Source organism: Fusarium mangiferae (assembly GCF_900044065.1).
Source record: "Fusarium mangiferae strain MRC7560 genome assembly, contig: FMAN_scaffold002, whole genome shotgun sequence".
In the NCBI taxonomy this organism is placed as follows: domain Eukaryota; kingdom Fungi; phylum Ascomycota; class Sordariomycetes; order Hypocreales; family Nectriaceae; genus Fusarium; species Fusarium mangiferae.
In genome coordinates this window covers 2,272,778-2,291,851 of record NW_024573922.1, presented here as the reverse complement: position 1 = coordinate 2,291,851, position 19,074 = coordinate 2,272,778, and the positions used below count along the sequence as shown (strand labels likewise).

At 49.7% G+C, this 19,074-nt stretch overlaps 8 protein-coding genes across 8 annotated transcripts; 5 read left to right on the top strand and 3 right to left on the bottom strand.

Annotated features, from left to right (window-relative positions):
• Positions 1 to 1,185: 1,185 nt before the first annotated feature.
• On the top strand, positions 1,186 to 4,909 carry FMAN_05939 (uncharacterized protein; the record flags this gene model as incomplete). Its single annotated transcript, XM_041827343.1, has 3 exons — positions 1,186 to 1,813; positions 1,862 to 3,937; positions 3,987 to 4,909. The coding sequence occupies 3 exons, from the start codon at positions 1,186 to 1,188 to the stop codon at positions 4,907 to 4,909; spliced, it is 3,627 nt and encodes a 1,208-aa protein (XP_041678315.1).
• A 364-nt stretch (positions 4,910 to 5,273) lies between these two features.
• On the bottom strand, positions 5,274 to 6,050 carry FMAN_05940 (uncharacterized protein; the record flags this gene model as incomplete). Its single annotated transcript, XM_041827341.1, has 4 exons — positions 5,274 to 5,739; positions 5,792 to 5,898; positions 5,955 to 5,957; positions 6,012 to 6,050. 4 exons carry the CDS (start codon positions 6,048 to 6,050, stop codon positions 5,274 to 5,276), a joined length of 615 nt encoding a protein of 204 aa, XP_041678314.1.
• Positions 6,051 to 6,377: 327 nt separating this feature from the next.
• FMAN_05941 (uncharacterized protein) lies at positions 6,378 to 8,596 on the top strand (the record flags this gene model as incomplete). The annotated part of the gene is made up of 2 exons (XM_041827340.1): positions 6,378 to 6,891; positions 6,945 to 8,596. 2 exons carry the CDS (start codon positions 6,378 to 6,380, stop codon positions 8,594 to 8,596), a joined length of 2,166 nt encoding a protein of 721 aa, XP_041678313.1.
• Positions 8,597 to 9,264: 668 nt separating this feature from the next.
• On the top strand, positions 9,265 to 9,792 carry FMAN_05942 (uncharacterized protein; the record flags this gene model as incomplete). The annotated part of the gene is made up of 2 exons (XM_041827339.1): positions 9,265 to 9,463; positions 9,521 to 9,792. The coding sequence occupies 2 exons, from the start codon at positions 9,265 to 9,267 to the stop codon at positions 9,790 to 9,792; spliced, it is 471 nt and encodes a 156-aa protein (XP_041678312.1).
• A 272-nt stretch (positions 9,793 to 10,064) lies between these two features.
• FMAN_05943 (uncharacterized protein) lies at positions 10,065 to 10,637 on the bottom strand (the record flags this gene model as incomplete). Its single annotated transcript, XM_041827338.1, has 1 exon — positions 10,065 to 10,637. The coding sequence occupies one exon, from the start codon at positions 10,635 to 10,637 to the stop codon at positions 10,065 to 10,067; it is 573 nt and encodes a 190-aa protein (XP_041678311.1).
• Positions 10,638 to 11,083: 446 nt separating this feature from the next.
• Positions 11,084 to 12,151, top strand: FMAN_05944 (putative transport vesicle fusion protein SEC17; the record flags this gene model as incomplete). The annotated part of the gene is made up of 4 exons (XM_041827337.1): positions 11,084 to 11,116; positions 11,188 to 11,311; positions 11,370 to 11,676; positions 11,734 to 12,151. The coding sequence occupies 4 exons, from the start codon at positions 11,084 to 11,086 to the stop codon at positions 12,149 to 12,151; spliced, it is 882 nt and encodes a 293-aa protein (XP_041678310.1).
• Positions 12,152 to 12,781: 630 nt separating this feature from the next.
• Positions 12,782 to 15,107, bottom strand: FMAN_05945 (putative glucan 1,4-alpha-glucosidase; the record flags this gene model as incomplete). Its single annotated transcript, XM_041827336.1, has 6 exons — positions 12,782 to 13,887; positions 13,941 to 14,072; positions 14,128 to 14,201; positions 14,249 to 14,396; positions 14,486 to 14,707; positions 14,762 to 15,107. 6 exons carry the CDS (start codon positions 15,105 to 15,107, stop codon positions 12,782 to 12,784), a joined length of 2,028 nt encoding a protein of 675 aa, XP_041678309.1.
• A 1,874-nt stretch (positions 15,108 to 16,981) lies between these two features.
• On the top strand, positions 16,982 to 18,976 carry FMAN_05946 (uncharacterized protein; the record flags this gene model as incomplete). Its single annotated transcript, XM_041827335.1, has 2 exons — positions 16,982 to 17,795; positions 17,856 to 18,976. 2 exons carry the CDS (start codon positions 16,982 to 16,984, stop codon positions 18,974 to 18,976), a joined length of 1,935 nt encoding a protein of 644 aa, XP_041678308.1.
• Between the last annotated feature and the right edge of the window lie 98 nt (positions 18,977 to 19,074).

Below are 19,074 nucleotides of genomic sequence, written 5' to 3'. Positions count from 1 at the left end.
GGGACCCAGCTGGAGACAGTGGAATGAACTGAACGGCGCGTTTCGGTATATCTCTTTTGGATCCCCAGACACTGCCATATTTCTGTAGTTAAGAATTCTATTAATAAAAAAAGAAGAAGAAGAAAAAAATCGTAGTAACTTAGTTACATTTGCAACGCAGTCAAACTTGGGTTGCTGCAGCGGTCAAAAGGCACGAAATAGATGGGAGCATCCAATTTATTAAACCCATATGCGGTCACTAGCTGCACGATCATTGGACCGGGTTAAGGAAGCCAACCACTAACATAATACGAGGTCTTAAAAAAGATACAGTACGTACACTCACCTGTCAATCCTGGACCTACTATAGGTAAAAAGGCAGGATACTCACGTTTCCCATTGCGGTGAAAGAGGACCTGATAAACACCTGGATCATATCGTCCTCTCCATTCCTCACTGGCCGCCAGGAACTCCAGCTTTGCTTGGAAGCCCTGGTAATGCCCGTATCCGTCAAGCCTCTCGTCAACCCCTGCTTCTCGGCGTTTACACGCGATATTCAATTGGAGTTCAAAGCCCAAAATTTCCGGGTATCGCGGAGACGTCTGAGAGACAAGGGGAATTGTAAGGCTCTGTGATGAATCCGTCAGGACAAAATGGGCCAAGATGATCAGGAACTCAACAGTCGGCGGCCGCACGTTGCATGCGATTTATTATTACAGTCGTTGGGTTTCATAGACCAAACAAGGTACTGGATCCAATCCTAATATTGGATCTTTACTCATCAACATTGAATGCCTATACGTACAAACCGGGCTTGTTTCACCAACCACAGCCACGGCTTGAGCTGCACCCATCCATCACTCATCGTTCATTGCTTTGTTTCCGCAGACTCGTTGACCAAATTTCACTCTTCTTCCTCACACCATTGAGAGACTAGGTGCCAAAGGACAAAGCATGGGTTTGTTTGGCTGACTTCGCCGAGCTGAACTGGGCTTGTCTGCTGCTGGCGTCAACTCCCATTCGGAACATGCTGACTTTGGATCATGTTCATCATGCTTGACTAACAAAAGACGTTTAAAACTCCGAATCACCATCTTTCCTTCCTCCAAACAAGTATCCAAAAGTTGCAGAATATTACCTATCTCGACAAGCGTCTCGTGACTTGCACGAGATCGCCTCCCTGAATCCTTAGTAACTTCCCTAGAAATGGCTCCCTGGCCGAGTCGTCGTGGGTCGCAACCCAACAACAACTCCAACTCCAACGGTGACCTCATCAGTCGAATTCACAATACGGCCTTACACACGCCTACCACATTGCCCGCGCTTTACTCGACGAATCTGCCGAATACATCGAACGGGAATCGCCTCGAGTTGTCCTTCTCCAATGCCAACGCCGATTCCAGCTCCGACGAGTCTGATTTGCATCCCTCGCGGCCTCAATCTTCCAAACCTCGTCGACCACAGCACACGCGCTCTATGAGCCAGCCTTTTCCTTCCCTCTTCAGCAGCAAGAAAAAGAGGCAGAACTCAGTCGGCGCACCACCGCCTGACCTGGGTTTTGCAGACGATGACTCGGCAATGCCTCGGCAAGCACCGAAGACACAAGCTCGAAACCCTTCTCATACTCGAAACGGCCCTGTAGGAAGTAAGGATTTTACGACGGGCAACTGCATGACATGTGGTTCGTTAGTACGATGGCCGCGGGAGCTCAAGGTGTTCAAATGCACGATCTGTACTACAGTCAACGATTTGGAGCCTCTGAGTGCAGATCATGATGGTTCGAAGTCGCGTAGAGATGCAAGCCAGGACCACTCCCGGTCTGCCACAACTCGAGGTAGGAACAAAGGCAAGAGAAAGAGGACAATCACTAATTTGGGTGCAGGTCCGCATATCTCGATCGAACAGACAAACCGACTGGTTCAACAATCGATACAATCCTTCCTTTCTAAGAAGTTGCATCCAATTCCTGAACCTCCCACCGAGGCGCCGCCACAACCGCCGTCGAAATTGTCATTTAGCAGCCGATTACAGGCTGCTGGCCAAAGCCTTGATTTCGAGCAGGACGCAGCTTCTTCATCCAAGTCCCCTGCTATACAAGTTTCTCATTACGCCTTCGATGAGGAACCGACCCTACGGTCGAGTCCCGCCCGGCCGAACCCTACGCCAATGCGATCCTTCTCTTCTTCTTACACCGAAAGACCTCCAGTACGTAAGATATTGCGAGAAGGCGGGTCAAAAGAGCAACGCAGATTGCCTGATCAATCTGATGGTGACCCGAAAAGGATATTCAAGGCTTTGGAAGACTATATCGTAGCCTGCTTTGGCTCATTCGAATGCATTAACTCATCATTCCTAACACATACCCACCGCCAGCCCATTAGATGTAGAAGCGAATCGACCCGCCACAAGCCAATGCTACCTAGTGAGCCTCGTGAACAGAGAGGGCATCGTCGCGAGCCTTCAGGAAACCATGCGGCGCGTGAGCTACGAGAGGAGCGGTTTACACCGCAATTCGATGATGGATCATGCGACCTCGATCCAAAGTTACTACTTTTAGGTGACTTTGCTGAGAATGGGACATGGTGGATGGGCAACCAAGAAGACTCTCGGCCTCGACGGCCGTCGACGAACCGTGTGGAACGGAGTTTCTCAAGCGCGCCAGTCAACACGAAGACACCGCAAATGAACTGGGGCGATCTCATCAAATGGTACATCACTATTGTGAATCCCGCTGAGGGATGGTTTGCGATTTACGAGGAGATGTGTCAAGGAAAGGCCTTCTTAACCCCTTCTCAACGAGAATTGCAATTAATGGAGCGGGAACTACTGCAGGGTCAAGAACATGCTCGGCGAGTTCTTCTTAAAGCAACCGAAATGCTTCTAAAGAGACCTGGAAGGCCATTGAAGGATCCAGCAGACTTGAGGTTTCTCCTTATCATCTTAGAAAACCCATTACTTCACGAACAGGAAACACTGTTTCGGGGAATTCTGCAATTCGACAAAGGCTTGCCTGCTGGCCCATGGTCAATACAGCAGAGAAAAGCCGGCACCCCTGAATCCGGACCTTTATCCGGGCAACACTCCGGCATCATCAAGCGCATAGTGGGCTTAGTATCAAACTCGTCGGCTGAATGCCATGACCAGTTGATAACCTGGTTTTCAAGACATCACCCTTCTCGCTTCATTCGTACCAAAGAGTTGGCATCTGGTTTCTTAACATATCGGATGATTCGGCAGAGTGGAAAGAAGCAAGAGGTGAAAGTTGACATCACGGCTGGCCTGATACCACAAATGCAAGAAGGGCGCTCAGGAGCTTACCTCTACGATGAGATAAACCGCGCAAACTCGTCGAAGAAGGCCAAGGAGCCTGAAAAGACAATCATGTATGCCGAAGATTGGCAGATTAGAGCTTCTTCGCGGGTCTTGGCGCTCCTTTTCGCTGCGAATAACTTGCCACACAGCCGGAGAAATGAAGAATCCCCGTCGGGCTCGGCCGAGGGTCGTTCTAGTGTTCATTCTCACGGACAAATCCTACCAACGAGCGACTTCTACAATTCAATGATCGACTACACTGACTTAGTTGCGGACTTTGAGAATTGGGAGGCTCGTAGGAGCAAGTTCACGTTCTGCCAGTACCCGTTCCTTTTAAGCATATGGGCCAAGAACCATATTCTTGAGCACGATGCTCGTCGCCAGATGCAGAGTAAAGCCCGTGACGCCTTTTTCGATAGTATCATGAGTCGCAAGGCTATCAACCAGTTCCTCGAATTAAATGTTCGCCGAGATTGTCTGGTAGATGACAGTCTAAAAGCTGTCAGCGAGGTGATTGGAAGTGGGAGCGAGGATATCAAAAAGGGTCTTCGTATTACCTTTAGTGGTGAGGAGGGAGTAGATGCTGGTGGTCTACGGAAAGAGTGGTTTTTACTTCTGGCCAGAGAAGTTTTCAACCCCGACCATGGTAAGCTGAATTGCCCAACAGAAACAGGGGCCCTGCTGACTCTGGATAGGACTTTTCCTTTATGACGAGGATTCTCAGTTCTGCTATTTCAATCCGAACGCTTTTGAAACCTCCGATCAGTTCTTCTTGGTCGGAGTCGTGATGGGACTTGCTATATACAACTCGACTATTCTGGATGTGGCCCTGCCCCCTTTTGCATTTCGAAAACTCATTGCATCGGCTCCAACACACGGTACAGGAGCATCAGCTCATCCAAAACCCCCTATGCGTTATAACCTGGAAGACCTGGCAGAATACCGGCCTCGACTAGCTCGAGGATTACGACAGTTGCTAGAATATGAAGGCAATGTGGAAGAAACCTTCTGTCTCGATTTCGCTATTGATGTGGATAAATATGGTACTCAGGTGCAGGTTCCCCTTTGCCCTGGAGGCGAACGCATCCCTGTCACTAACAGCAACCGTCGAGAATACGTGGACCTTTACGTGCGGCACATAATCGATGTGTCTGTGACGAGACAGTTCGAACCCTTCAAACGAGGATTCTACACTGTATGCGGAGGTAATGCTCTGTCTCTCTTTAGGCCAGAAGAGATTGAACTCCTTGTACGAGGCTCTGACGAAGCACTTGACATCAACTCGCTAAGGGGGGTCGCTGAATACGATAACTGGGGAACCAAAAGGCCAGATGGTTCCGAACCCGTCATTGACTGGTTCTGGGAGACATTTCAGGCGGCAACATCTCAAGATCAACGGAAACTACTGCTGTTCATCACTGGTAGCGATCGAATTCCTGCTATGGGTGCTGCTGTACTGCCGATTAAGATATCCTGCCTTGGTGAGGATGAAGGCAGGTTCCCTATTGCTCGAACGTGCTTCAACATGCTATCTCTGTCACGATACAAGTCAAAAGAAAGGTTAGAGAAGTTGCTGTGGACTGCTGTTCATGAAAGCGAGGGCTTTGGGATAAAGTAAAACGGTACAGTTGATGAACTTACGAATAAGCATTCATTTCATTTACGGAGTTTTGATAGGTAGTTCAAGGGTTTTTTTCTTGGGAGTGTAGATCTATATACAGGGCCTGTCAAGGTGCAATTAGAAACTGAATTTGTCTTGTCTACAAGAGATTCTATGGGAGAATCGCAGTTCTTCAAAATTGAAATGTACGTTGTACGTGTGCGGTAGCCCAACAATACATTCATTGACCAGCGTAGGAGTTCAAGCAGAAGGTGGTGGGACTTTCTAAATTTCCAACTTGTACACTTGCCAGATATGTGGCATTCGTTAATACACATTTATTGTACAGCATCGTTATGGGTCTCTTTCATTCCAAGCCTTTTTACGAATCCTCTTCCTCAGCAACACCGCCAGCAGCCCGGGCTCGCTTCAGCATATCCTCCTCACGTTTCTTCTCCTCACGTAAGCTCCTCATACGTGCTCGGTCAACCTCGGCTTGTCTGGCCATGGCGTCCAACTCCTGCAATTCACGGATCTCCTCCTTGGTGGGTTTGATGGGGACAGCACGGGTCTCGGCCAGTACGTATTCAAGAATGTGAGAGGAGTGTTTCTCGGTCATATCGACAGTAATAATCTTCTCATCAGCGTCCGGTGGTGTGGCCTTGGACATGTTATTGCGTGATGAGGAGGGCTGGGAACGAGTAGCGGGTGCGGGAGTTGAAGTGTCGGGTTTGCGGAGATAGATAGAGATTGTAGGCTTCTTGTTGTTCCGACTGTGACGATTGACGATCATAGGAACTGAGGGATTATGGTATTTTAGTCGGGGGAGGTTCTCACGCCAGAACTTTCTGTTTTTGGTGTATTAGTTCATGTGCCAGAGACCTTGATATATGGACTAACTTGGCGCCCATATGGCCGTTCTTGAAGCTCGTTGCAAAGTCCATATGTATTCTGGTCACCTCTGGGGGAAGGATTGCTGCGCCCGGGCCGCATCTTAAGGAAATGATCTGATTCAGTCGTGAGCAATGGATCGCGGATCGTCGTTTGTGGGAGAGATATCTACCTTCTATGTTAATTGTCAGCCACATCCTTAAGACACGAACCCCGGGAATTGACTTACGGCGCGAAGCTTGTTGAAACGTTCACCGAGAGACCTCATCTTGGACTGCGCAAACCTTTAAACTACAAAGGTCGCAAGCGTCTCTTCAGAATCGAACCAGTTCCGTGGTCGCAATGCTTCAAAAAGTCGACGGCTCTAGGCCCAGAAAATCGTAGACCCCTGCCCAAAGGGTAACGCACGCTGTGCTCGAGGCTGCGGGCCGAGCGTTGACCCGAACTGGCTGGTGGGGTTCATAATGGATGCCGCTTAGTGGAGGCTAACAAAGCTACGATTTCCTAGGAAATTTTTGGGATAGGTAATCTGTGTAAGTCCAACATTTTTAGTTGCGACAACCCGAATTCGTTTCTCCACCATAGAAACAACGCAATGCATCGCGCATTGTCAGCTCGATGGATAAACCGGGCTCTTAGTATCGGTGAAGCGTCTGCTTCGTCGAGTGTTCCTTTATTCTTATGTCCGGCCGTTGGAGCTTCGAGTCGATTTCACAGAACACGGAAAGCCACGCCTTTACCAACTCCGATCTATACTCGACGACTTAATCATACCGAAACGATAGTCCAAGATGTACCAATCACGACAAGCGAAAGCTCATCTCTGGGCCTTGAGACTCCTAAGAGGCGCTTACCATTGAACTGCACAGGATGCGGTGCCTTTACGCAGACGAGCGATCCGCAAATGCTGGGCTATTTCGACCCTGAGAGCAAAAGAGTAAAGAAGTGGTTGAACCCAAAGGCTTTTGAGCGTCAGCATACAGCGAGCCAGGAAGATGGAGTTGTCGATGACGCTCTCAGATCCTTAGACCCTGCCCAGCTGGAAGCTCTTGGCCTGGATCCCTCTCTCTTGGTAACTGGAGCTGAGAAGGGGGGGGATATTGCTCCGAGTACGCCTCCAACTCTCTTACTACAAACCATGCAGAAGCTAACGAATTAAAAGAACCACTCTCCCGAGATAAACAGCCTGTATGTGATCGATGCCACAATTTACAACATTATAGCACCTCGAGCGACACAGCAAAGGTTGCTATGTTCCATCCCACCGTTGAGTCCTTGCGCGAAACCATCGAGGAATCGCCGCACAAGTACAATCACATATACCATGTCATAGATGCTGCCGATTTCCCCATGTCGCTCATCCCTCGACTTAATGTTCTCCTCGGCGACATTCCCATCAGGACGCGCAATCGAAGATCACGAGCGGGCAAGTACCAGAATGATCGCAAGACAGAACTGAGTTTTATCATTACTCGCGGCGATCTTCTTGGTCCTACGAAAGAGATTGTGGACTCAATGATGCCCTACCTTCGTGAGGTACTACGAGATGCTCTCGGCCGACTTGGAGGTAGGGTTCGTCTTGGCAATGTCCGATGCGTTAGCGCAAAGCGTTCTTGGTGGTGCACGGAGGTTAGAGAAGATATCTGGCAGCGCGGCGGTGCCGGGTGGATGGTTGGAAAGGTCAACGTGGGCAAAAGTCAGCTCTTTGAGGCTGTCTATCCCAAAGGCAGAATGGGGCCAAGCAAGGAAGCCGGGAGGGCATCAGTATCGACATATCCTCGGGATAGCGTCAGTGCGGAATCGATATATGCCGAACAAGTTGGAGAGCAAGACGTTGATGTTGGGGAACTGCTTCCGCCCCCTCAGCCGGCTCAGAACTATCCTGATATGCCTCTGGTGTCCTCACTCCCTGGCACAACAGCATCCCCAATTCGAGTACCTTTTGGAAACGGAAAGGGCGAATTAATCGACCTTCCTGGCTTGGCACGAAGCGACCTTGACTTGTTTGTGAAGGAGGAGTGCCGTCAGTCGATGATTATGAAGAAGCGCATCGTACCTGAACAGATTTCAATGACGCCTGGCAAGTCCCTCATACTAGGAGGAGGTCTCATTCGCATCACACCAAAGAACCCGGGCTTGGTTTTTCTGGCATACAACTTTACGCCTCTGGAGGAGCACCTCACTCAGACTGAGAAGGCCATTGCTTTTCAGGAGCAGACACGGGAATCCATCGGTGTACCAAGTATCATGCTTCCCGGAATTGGAGGCAAGATGAAGCATGCTGGAACATTTAAGCTGTCTCACGACGTCACCAGACAAAGAGCTGGCCCTCTTACACGGAAGAACGCGATTGGGTTAAATGTCGACAGGCTTCCTTTCCGAGTGTTGTCGACAGACATCCTCATCGAGGGTGTGGGCTATGTTGAGCTTGTTGCACAAGTCCGCGCACAGGATGTCGCTATGAAGGTATTTCCAGACCAACAGCCCCGATTCGAGCAAAGGGCCAAGCCGAAGCAGCTCGACACGTCTGATCCTTTTGCAGCCATGAGGGCTCTGCGAATAGATGCAGGAACTCCGGTGGTAAAGAGGCGTAAGGAGCCTGAGCCTGAGCCTGAGCCTGCGATAGAACCTGGCTGGCCAGCAGTTGATGTCTTCAGTCCTGAGGGGCGATTCATTGGCTCTCGTCAACCAATCCAAGGTTGGTTGCATAACAAGCCTCGTGTATTGCCAGAGCACAAGAGGAGTCGACCGCGAAGAAGTATGAAGGGTGCTAAGAAGAAAGACAAAGCCGAGAAGAGAGCTGCGATCAACTGAGCTCTATCATGGTTGGATTCTGTACGATTTAAGGCTGTATGATGAATGAGTAGACGATGATGGTGGCATTACCATGTCAATTGTATATCACCCCAACTATAGATTATATCTCAGAATTATGTATTATAGAACTGCAGGAGAACTATGAGACTTAGCAAAAAGAATTCATCCTGACTGATTTGCTCGACAGTTTAACATGGGTGGACGATCATCTTGTGTGGTAGTTGTAGTGTCAAAGTTGTACTCTAGCATTGAAAAATAACAGTATTCCTTTTACCAGCAGTTCTTTCATAACCATTGGATCGAAAAGAAGATTCCTTAAAAGAACGTGGATAGGTAATTAAGTTGTTTTTAATACAGCACAGGTAGAGAATTGTGAATGGGAGCTCGCATCCAATGATTGGCTAATAAATCCGGCAAGTCGTGGCGTGAAAAGAGGTACGTATCTTATCATTACAACTGAATGTTGATACTACTACTACCTACTAAGGTAAGGCAAATCATTTATTTGCCATACGATTCCATCAACAAGCGCGTGACAACATTATTAACAAGACAACACCACATCCTCCGGGAGAGATAACTTTCTCCCCGAAAAACCTGTCAAAGGAAACAAACAGTCGCTCGTGCTATAGCTACATCGAATATCACATCACCTCGAGACGGTCATGTCGCAACGGCAACAGCAACGAAGCGCACCAGCGCCCTCACAAACACAAACCGAAACCCCGGCGCAAACACCAGAAACAAGAGAACAAGCGCCTCAGATCCTGAGACTTCGAGGCGCTCATGCGTCCAATGGGCGATCCGTACAGTGGGCAGAGGACGTAGTTGATAATGAAGGTCTTGGACGTAAGAGCTCAAAAGGTGGGCAACATGATCCTATACGAGCATACGCCCACATACTAACACATATTTCAATAGTGTGTTGTATCTACCATAAGCCGAAAGCCGTCGACGAGTCCAGCGATGAGTCTTCGTCCGACTCAGACTCAGATTCAGACTCGGGCTCTGACCGCGATGGAGCACAACCAGCGGGCGGGAAGCGCCAAAGCTGTGGGCATGAACACGGGCACAGTCATGGACGTGGGCGGAGAAATGGAAAGGGAAAGGAGAAGAGGGCGCCGAGTCCGAATGCGTACGAGAAGGTCCCCAAGCCAAAGCCCAAGGATGGACCGTCGGAAAACAAGTCATAGAACAACGAGGACGCCGGACCGTCGAAGAAAAAGGGCAATGCGAAATGAGCGTTAATTATGATGATATGAGCACAGGGACTGGTGGGCTGGGGCATATGTATGTGAAGACTATTAGTGGCATAGCGATATCTGGGCAAGGATCAAGCGAACATGATTGCAGAATCGTATGGTTTAGAATCTTCCATTTGGGGATTTAATTTATAAAAGGGTATCTCATTGGGGGGGGGGGGGCACTTATACAAGGTAGCTGTCTTGCGAATCGTGTATCGCAATCACTCAGCACCCTCCACATCATTTTTCCCGCTCTCAACCACGAAATATCTTCCTGCTGTTTTGCCAGCCGTCTTGAGGGCATCCCACTTCTCTGCCTCAAACTCAACCGTCTCTCTAACCCTCCTCGCCCTTTGATAATGCCCTATGCGAACCTCCTTATCCAGAGCTTCTTGCACTTCAGCAAGTCCAATGGTCACCTCTTGTCGAGCCTCTGTGGTCTCATCACGGATCGCCCGCAGGGGTTCAACCCCGGTTGTGTCCACACGCTGCACGGCTCGGACGAACTGCAATTGGCTCTGGAGGGTGTTGATCATGGCAGCTTCGTCCTCGGGTGTAGCTGGCAACGGTAGGGCTGAGAGGCGGAGGAGGTGGTGTAATTGGGAGGGCGTGATCTTTTCTGCAGGGGCTGAACTTGGCGAGGATGGTAGAAGGCTTCTAACGGACCAGGTGGGTTTCTCGAGGATCGAGGCGGCGGCAGACGAGTTTGTCGTTATGAACCGAGTTGTCAAAAGTCTTGTAGAATGTGTGATGCTGCGCTGAAGGGCAATATGGCAGGATGTGCAGATCGTCATGATGCGTAGCTGGCCTGATCTGTCGATATGGATATAATATCTGTTGAATCTCGATCAAGGTTTTCTCTCTGCGTACCTAAGGCGATCTGTCAATAGAGTCTTGTGATGGATATATATCCAAGATAACTTTGATCCGTCTTGACCTAGATCTTCAAGGTGACAACGGGGGCCCACTAAAAAGACCCCAGCGACTAACCTAGGTACCTTACCTACTACCTACTGGTACTACCTAGCCCAGGTGTCACTCTGTGGCTTAAGCGACCGTCGTCATAGCTCAGCCGCCGTCCGCGCCGCAAGTCGAGGTACTCGCCATCTTCACTTACATTAGTACCTAGGTACAACTTAAAGCCAACTCGTGATAACCTAGAACGTGGTGTTTTTTCTCTCTCTCTTTCTGTTTCTCCTCCCAACTCTTCCTTGATACCCCTTTCACGAATATCACAATCATGGCTCAAGACCCAAGAGCTCTTCTCCAAAAGGTTTCGTAACCCCTCCCCCGCTTTGTATTGGCTGTTGCTTTGCAGTTGTGCTGACACTTCGCAACCTTCAGGCTCAGAAGCAGCTTCAGAGTGCCGGCGGCGGCTTCAGCTTCTTTGGTGGACGAGAGGAGAAGTATCAAGAGGCCGCTGATCTCTTCACTCAAGCCGCCAATGCCTTCAAGATGCAGCAACAGAGTACGCCTTTACCGCTTTGTTTCGTTGTGAACCCGAAGCTGACACTACCGACATCTAGTGCTCGAAGCCGGAAAGGCTTTTGAACAGGCCGCCCAAGTTCAAACCGACAAGCTGAAGGAACCCGATGACGCTGCCAACACCCTAGTGGATGCCTTCAAGGCCTACCGCAAAGACGACCCTCAGGCTGCTGCGCGATGCCTGAACGTCGCTGTCGATCGATACTGCGCCAAGGGTAATTTCCGCCGCGCAGCTTCCCATAAGGAAAATCTCGGCGAGCTGTATGAGGTGGAACTCGGCGATGCCAAGAGCGCTATCGAGTGCTACGAACTCGCTGCTACCTGGTATGAGGGCGATAATGCGGCAGCGTAAGTTGGATATCACAACCGCATCCGTATTTTACATCTACTTATGGATCTTAACAGTCTTGCCAACAAGCTATGGCTGAAGGTGGCCGACGTGGCTGCTATCGAGGGCGACTACTACAAGGCCATCGAGAAATACGAGAGGGTGGCTGAGCAATCAATCAACAACAACCTCATGAAGTACAGCGTCAAGGACTACTTGCTCAAGGCAGGTATCTGCCATCTGGCCAGTGGCGATCTGGTCGCTGCTCAGCGCGCCCTGGAGAAGTACCGCGATATGGATCCCTCATTTGGTGCACAGCGTGAGCATCAGCTTTTGACTGACCTCTGCGAGGCCATCGAGGCCAAGAGCCAGGAGCAGTTTACCGACAGGCTGTATCAGTTCGACCAGATCAGCAAGTTGGATAAGTGGAAGACGACGATCTTGGTGCGAGTGAAAAACCAGATTGAGGAGGAAGAGGATGAAGAGTTTGCGTAGAGGAGCTACCAAAGGAATGAAAGAAATTGACACATGAGTGACTACAGGAGGTATTGGGATATATCACAATCAGCAAATTCCAGAAAGTGCTCGGGATTTTGCTATTACATCATGGTCGAAGAGATGGGTAGTGACTTGAGATGCACTCGTGTCTCCCCATGAGGGGTGGAGTCACAGTTGCTAATGTGAGGCTTAGAGTTAACATGACTGTTGTGAATATCAAAGCAAGCTCGCCATAGACTGAGTTGGTATCTCAGTGAATCATTAACAAAGTGAGCATTCACAGCATGACACTCCACAGTCGTACATACAAAGTCATGCGCCAATCTGCTTCAGCCAGAGATGCTCGAGGAATCCTTGCTTGAGATCACATTGGATGTTCAAATCAATGACCGATACGCGGGCTAAGAGAAGCCTAGTAAAATAAACCACTGAACTCAATAAACACATGTAACAGCATATGTGTTATTATCAGACTTGCTACCTCCAAACACGTATCCTTCGTTTTCGTCATCAAACTCATTGGATTTCACTCCCAGCCCTGTCAAAGTAACAATCTAAGTCGGATTCCAACTCTGCCTATCAATGTATCGAAATAACCCTCAAGGCATATAGAGCAAAGGCATCATCTTAAGACTGCCACTTGTCAGACTGTGTAGCCTTTGTGGCGCATGTCTTGGGAACAGTGTATGTACGGTTGGGGTCCTTCTCCCAGGTGAGAGAGCCGTCCTTCTTGATGTTAATGTACTTATACTGAATAGACTGTCCTGCAGTTAGGGAAATGGTGGCCTTCCACACAGGGTTCGAGGAGGTATAGTCCGAGGCGCTCAAGGCAACAGCCTTTGATGTGTCCCAGTTACCGAGAGCAGCGATGTTGCCAACGATCTTGATGGTATCACCAAAGTTGGTGGTGACAACCTCTTCGAAAGTGACAGCTACAGAGGTTGCAATAGGGCAACTGGTGCTAGTGGACGAGCTGGAAGTGGAAGTGGAAGTCTGGGTGCCAGTTGGAGTGGGCACACCATCCTTGGGTGTTTGCGATGCCGGGAACGAAGTTGCAGTGGCCGATGAGTACGAGCCAGCGACAGTATTGGTACCGCATTGGTTGGGAACAGCAGCCACGCTGCCAGCCCAAGAAGGAGGAATAACACCAGCTCGACGATCAGCAGCTGAGAGGAAAGCGGCATATGACCAAGTCAAGTCTGTGGCAGAAAGAGGATGTCCGTCATTCTTGTCAAACTGCTCTGCGAGGTGGCCATCTGTGCCGACATACTTTGCAACGATAGCAACATACCCATCAGCATACTTGGAGACGGCGTCAGTGATGCTCTTGAAGTTGGCAGAGTCGCTGGCGTAGGTTCCGGTAGAGATGGAAGAGACGAGGTCCTTGAAGAACGAAAGGGAGACGTCCGACACGGTGATAGACCCCTGCTGCTTCCAGACATAAATGGCATCGTAGAGTTGCTCTGCCGCCGCAAGCGTAGCGAGGTACCAGGGGTTGCCATTGTAGTAGACATCTTCGACGTATCGTCCAACGGCGACAGCTGAGCCTTGAGAGATACCCTTGTTGATGTTCCATGAGCGGAAAGAGTCAGTAACCGCCTTGTGGTTGGCGAGGGCCTTGTCGCTGCATGGCTGGAAGGTGGCGGGATCGCAGTTCAGAGCAGGGTCGAAATTGTGGATGGACGACAGAATACTGTTGGCGTCCTTGCCAGTGCGGCCATCGTTGACATTGACTATAGGGGTCAGTGGTTATGATCACTGAGAGTCCAGCTAGTTTACTACTTACTGTTAGAGTCGACGTATTTGCCGGAGGATATCCAGTAAGTCTGCAAGAAGCAGAGAGCCTGGGGAGCGATGTTGGAGTAGTTGTCTCCTGACTTGCCGAGCTTCTTGGCCAGAGCGGCACCTTCAATGAGAGCTTCAAAGTGTGAGTGAGTACATCGCCTTACTGGTAAATCATCTAGCAAACTAACCTCGATACTGGGAACCAGTTGTAAAGAACGAACTGCCCTTGACCTCTTCCCACAAGTCAAATCCGGTTTGGTTCCTATGACGGTCAGAACTGGCTCCAGTTAAGGCTGCTGCATCACTGACCAATATTGAGCCACGTAGTTGAGATCGTTGCGAACAACAGGCCACACGATGTCGTTAGCTGTGGAGGTGTACCCGTTGGCAATCAGCCAGTTGGCATAGGTGATCATAGCAGTCGCACGCAGAGCTGGACCATCTCGTTGAGGTCGACCTTGACAATCTTTAGTCAACTGTTCTCATGTAGGGGCGCCAAAAAAAAAAAAAAAAAAAAAAAAAAAAAAAAAAACCATGAATACTCACCCCAGCCGCCAGTGAAGGCACTCATGTCGACGTTGAACTTGGCCTCTCCTAGACCTGAGCCATCCGAAAGCGATCCAGAAGGGTTGGAAACGCCCTGGAGCTTGGCTTGGGAGACGATATACTCTTGGATCTTCCTCTGCAAGCCAGCATCATACTGGTTGATGAACCTATCGACGACGTACTTGAAGACTAGAGCAGCATCTCGAGTCCAGGTATAAAAATCTAGCGTATGTTAGGAAGCGTCTTTTGCTCAGGTTGGCTATGTCATCGACTTACAGTCAGGATCCTGTGTGTCTGGAGAGGCAATGACAATACCAGTGGCTACATTCTTGGAGTTGCAGCCATCGGAGCCGATATTGCAGAGGAGTTGCTCAATGGCCACTGAGCTCTCAGACTTGATAAAGGAGTCGACCGAAGACTGTCTCTCTTGTACGAGACTCCTCTCATCGAAGGCTGGTCGGCCCAAGACGCTCTGGAGAGCGAATGAGCCGAGAAGAAAGGCAGAAGACACAAAGTACATGATGGGCTGTATCAGAGAGGCTGTAGAGTTGATCGAGACTGATGAGACTGGATCACCAACATCTACCAGGTCCACCGTGAAGGTTTTATAGAGAGCCGGCATCCCGACTATTACAGAAATTTCGTAATAGAAGAACTGGGCTTGTCAAGGGTCTAGTTGTTAGATTCCGAATATGGAAGTGCGGAAGCAAGCTGTAGAGTTGGTGAACAACGGACGCAGGCCTTTGGGGGATAGTGCGGTGTGGTTCAAAGGCCCGAATAATTAGAATGAGGCCGAGTTGATTACAATTAGTCTGCTGCAGTTCCCAGGAGGTGGTGTTGTTTTGCATTTGATATCACCTCGGCTTGTTATGCTTTGTCGAGATCATACTCATCTGAACATGCTTCATCAGCTCACGATGGCTTCAGATGCCTCTTGGGGGACAATGATGATTTGGAGTTTCATTGTCAACTTGACTTCTGAGAATAGCTATGCACCCGGGTATTCACATGCACCAGCTGATTTGAGCTCCTGTGACTTTTACCCCAAAATAATAATGTATGATTTCACTGACAAAAGGTCTCCAACTCATAGTGTGGGGTAGCTTGGCTGGCTACCTTGGACAACCCCCATGGCATGACTGACTACGGAGTAGCTCCCAATAGGTAGGAGGACAATCGTCCCCCCTGTAATCCATCCATAGCATAACATCCATGACCACTCATAGACAGTCTTCACATGCGAGCCGAGCTGTGGGCTCTCGCTTCCTTCCGCCCCCTTCCCCAGACTCTCTCGTGATGCTCAAATTCTCAAACCCCAGACTAGACAGGTCACCCCGGATGGAGGCGTCGGTAGTGGACGGATGATTAGTGAGTACCGAGTAGTAGCCTGGAACAAAGCGCCGAGTGCAACGCAACCTTCATGTCTATATATGCATATATGCAGGCTGCACATACATGTTATCCTCGGTTATCGACTGTTGTGACAGGATGTCTCACTTCGATTCAACTTCATTTACGGAAACTCGCCTACCCTGCGGCTGCGTTATTGGTCCACAAACGTCGCATCAGACCTGACAACAGGACACTCCGCCGTCATTATGCGATCTAGTCGAATCTTGGTACCATGCTCCGAAGACGGGCCGCAGATCGTGAAATGATGCTTGTTGCTTTGTCATGAGGTGGACTTGATCCCCAGATTCAGGATCAAAGCCGAAGCCATCAGGAAGAGGCTCTAGCTGTCAACGGCAAGATACTGGGGGGATCAGCAACGACCAAAGCCAAGCGTTGGATCGCTTTTGTTGCTCGGCAACCTGACGTTAGCCCACCTGATTTAGGGTCCGCTTAAAAAAATAAAAGTTTGAAGGCCTGTCTCAGGTATATCGCGACATACATGTATATATATGGAATTACACGGACATCACGAATTGCGCAAGATTCTTCTAGTCAAATGAAATGTAGGTAGGCCATGGTTTTCCCCAACCTCACCGACCGACGGTCTCGGAAAAGGGGGGTGGAATATAGCGTCTCGTTATGCAACAGCCCCGACACTCAAGCCATCTTTCGACAGCGAATGAAGCGGCTGAAGCAACAGTTACTCTTGGACCTGTCGATAGGATGATTGACACCATAACAAGTTGATGGCTCCTTATAAGTTATCGAGCTGCAAAGCAATCGACCCTGACTCCGAAGAGCAGGGGATCGCTAGGCACAGATCCGTGTTTGCTTGAAGAGAAGAGAAAGAAATTTTTTTTGGTTGCGGCTCGGAGACTTAAATACACAAAATTGTTACTGTCTGCTGACATAATCCGGTCTAACTGCGGAATTACCCAGCCACGACCTGTTCCACCAGCCACGATTCAAAGTGATTCGTGCTTGTCAACCTCAGGCCTATCTTTCTGCCTAGGTACGGAGTAGATACCCAGAAATAGTCGTTTTCATCATCTAACATAGTCGCATCACATATATCGACGTTGCCATCGCGATACGAATGCCAAGATGGACGCCGCAACGATCGAAGAGACGAACAGAATTCGCATCTCCCTGGGAATGAAGCCTCTGCCTGTCCCAGGAGCAGATAACACCAGTCAAAACCAGTCAATGTACGCGGATGGTGATGCACCCAGCACACTGGAGAGCCGCCAAGCTCAGGCCTACGACAACTACAACAAGGTGATCGAAGCGGAAAAGGCAAAGAAGAAGCGCGAGGAGAAAGCCGCAGCTGTCCGAAAAGCCCGGGAGCTGGCGCAACGAAATGCAGTTCTGGAAGGCAAAGGCTTTGGAGAAGCCGAGGAGGGTGGCGATCTTAGCGCCAAAGACTGGCTCATTGGACAAAAGAAGCGACAGAAGAAGATTGCTAAAGTCAGGAAATTGGAGGAGGAGCTGGCCGCAGCCGAGGCTGAAGCTGCTGCTGCAGTCCAGTATACTTCCAAGGATCTCGCTGGTATCAAAGTTGGACATGACACGGCGGCTTTCCTCGATGGCGACGACCAAATTCTCACCCTCAAAGATACAACCATTGATGAGAACGAGGAAGAAGGCGATGAGCTGGAGAATCTGAACATGCGCGAGGCCGAAAAGCTTGCCGAGAGACTTGACAACAAGAAGAAGAAACCAGGCTACAATCCCCTAGATGACGACGAGGACGGCGAGCGTGGTATTCTATCACACTACGATGAAGAGATTGAGGGCAAGAAATCCAAGAAGTTCACCCTCGACACAAGTGGCGTCATTGCAGAGCTCTCAGATATTCTTGAGAAACCGGTTGACAAGACAAAGAATGGCCAGAACGTGAGCTTGGACGACGTTATCGGTAAGTTTTGCTTGCATGCCCAAAGAAAAGAATACCACACTAATATATCAACTTTTATAGGTGATGCCCCTATTTCTTCAGACTATATAGACCCCTCACAGATCAAAGTCAAGAAGCCTAAAAAGAAGAAGGGCAAGAAAGGAACCAGACAAAAGCCCACGGATGATGATGATCTCTTTCCCATTGAAACAACACCCGCAGATGACGTGATGGACATCGACTCAAAAGACACGACGAAGAAAAAGAGAAAGGCAGTTGATGATACTTTTGTGGATGACGACGACCTTCAAGCAACACTCGCGATCCAAAGAAAGAATGCCTTGAAGAAGCGAAAGAAGACCCGACCCGAAGACATCGCCCGGCTGCTCAAGGAGGATGATAACGAGCCAGAACCAGCAGAGCAACAAGAGGGTGGCCTTGTTCTCGATGAAGTCTCAGAGTTTGTCGCAGGCCTAAGTAAACCAGGTGAAAACGAAGAGCGCAAGCCCAGAAGACCAAAGACTGTATCAAAGTCCCCAGAACCCGATGACGACCACCCCATGGGCGACGATGCAGAAGTGGTTGAAGAGAAACCCCAATCATCAGCTGTCGAGGAGTTGGATGAGGCAGGCGTCGAAGAAGAGAAGGCCGTTGGTGCAGGTATGGGTGCGGCTCTCGCGCTACTAAGAGAGCGTGGTCTCGTGGAAGATACACGTGGAGATGCGGAATATACCAGCTTGCGAAACCGAGAAGACTTCCTCGCAAAGAAACGTCTTTTGGAAGAAGAGCTGGACGAGCAGGCACGCGCGCAGCGAGAGCGTGACCGTACAAGTGGCAAGCTGGATAGAATGTCAGTCCGTGAGCGTGAGGAGTGGGCACGTCAACAAAACACCTGGCGTGATCAGCAGCAGTCTCGACGCATGGCTGAGCTGTTCTCAGCGGGATACAAACCCAACGTCGACATCAAGTACACCGATGACCACGGCCGTTCTCTCGACCACAAGGAGGCGTTCAAGTACATGAGCCACAAGTTCCATGGCAAGGGAAGCGGCAAGGGCAAGACAGAGAAGCGGCTCAAGAAGATCGAGGACGAGAAGCGACGCGAAGCACAGAGCATGTTTGACGCAAGTTCTGCCGGTATGAGTCTGGCAGCTCAACAGCAGCTCAAGAAGCGACGGGAAGCTGGTGTACGACTTGCATAATTCACTTGACTTTTTATCAACAGAATGGAGTTGGGGGCTACGAATAGTAATACCGGCAATGGACAATTCAGATCAACGAAAAGGTGCTTTTACCCTTT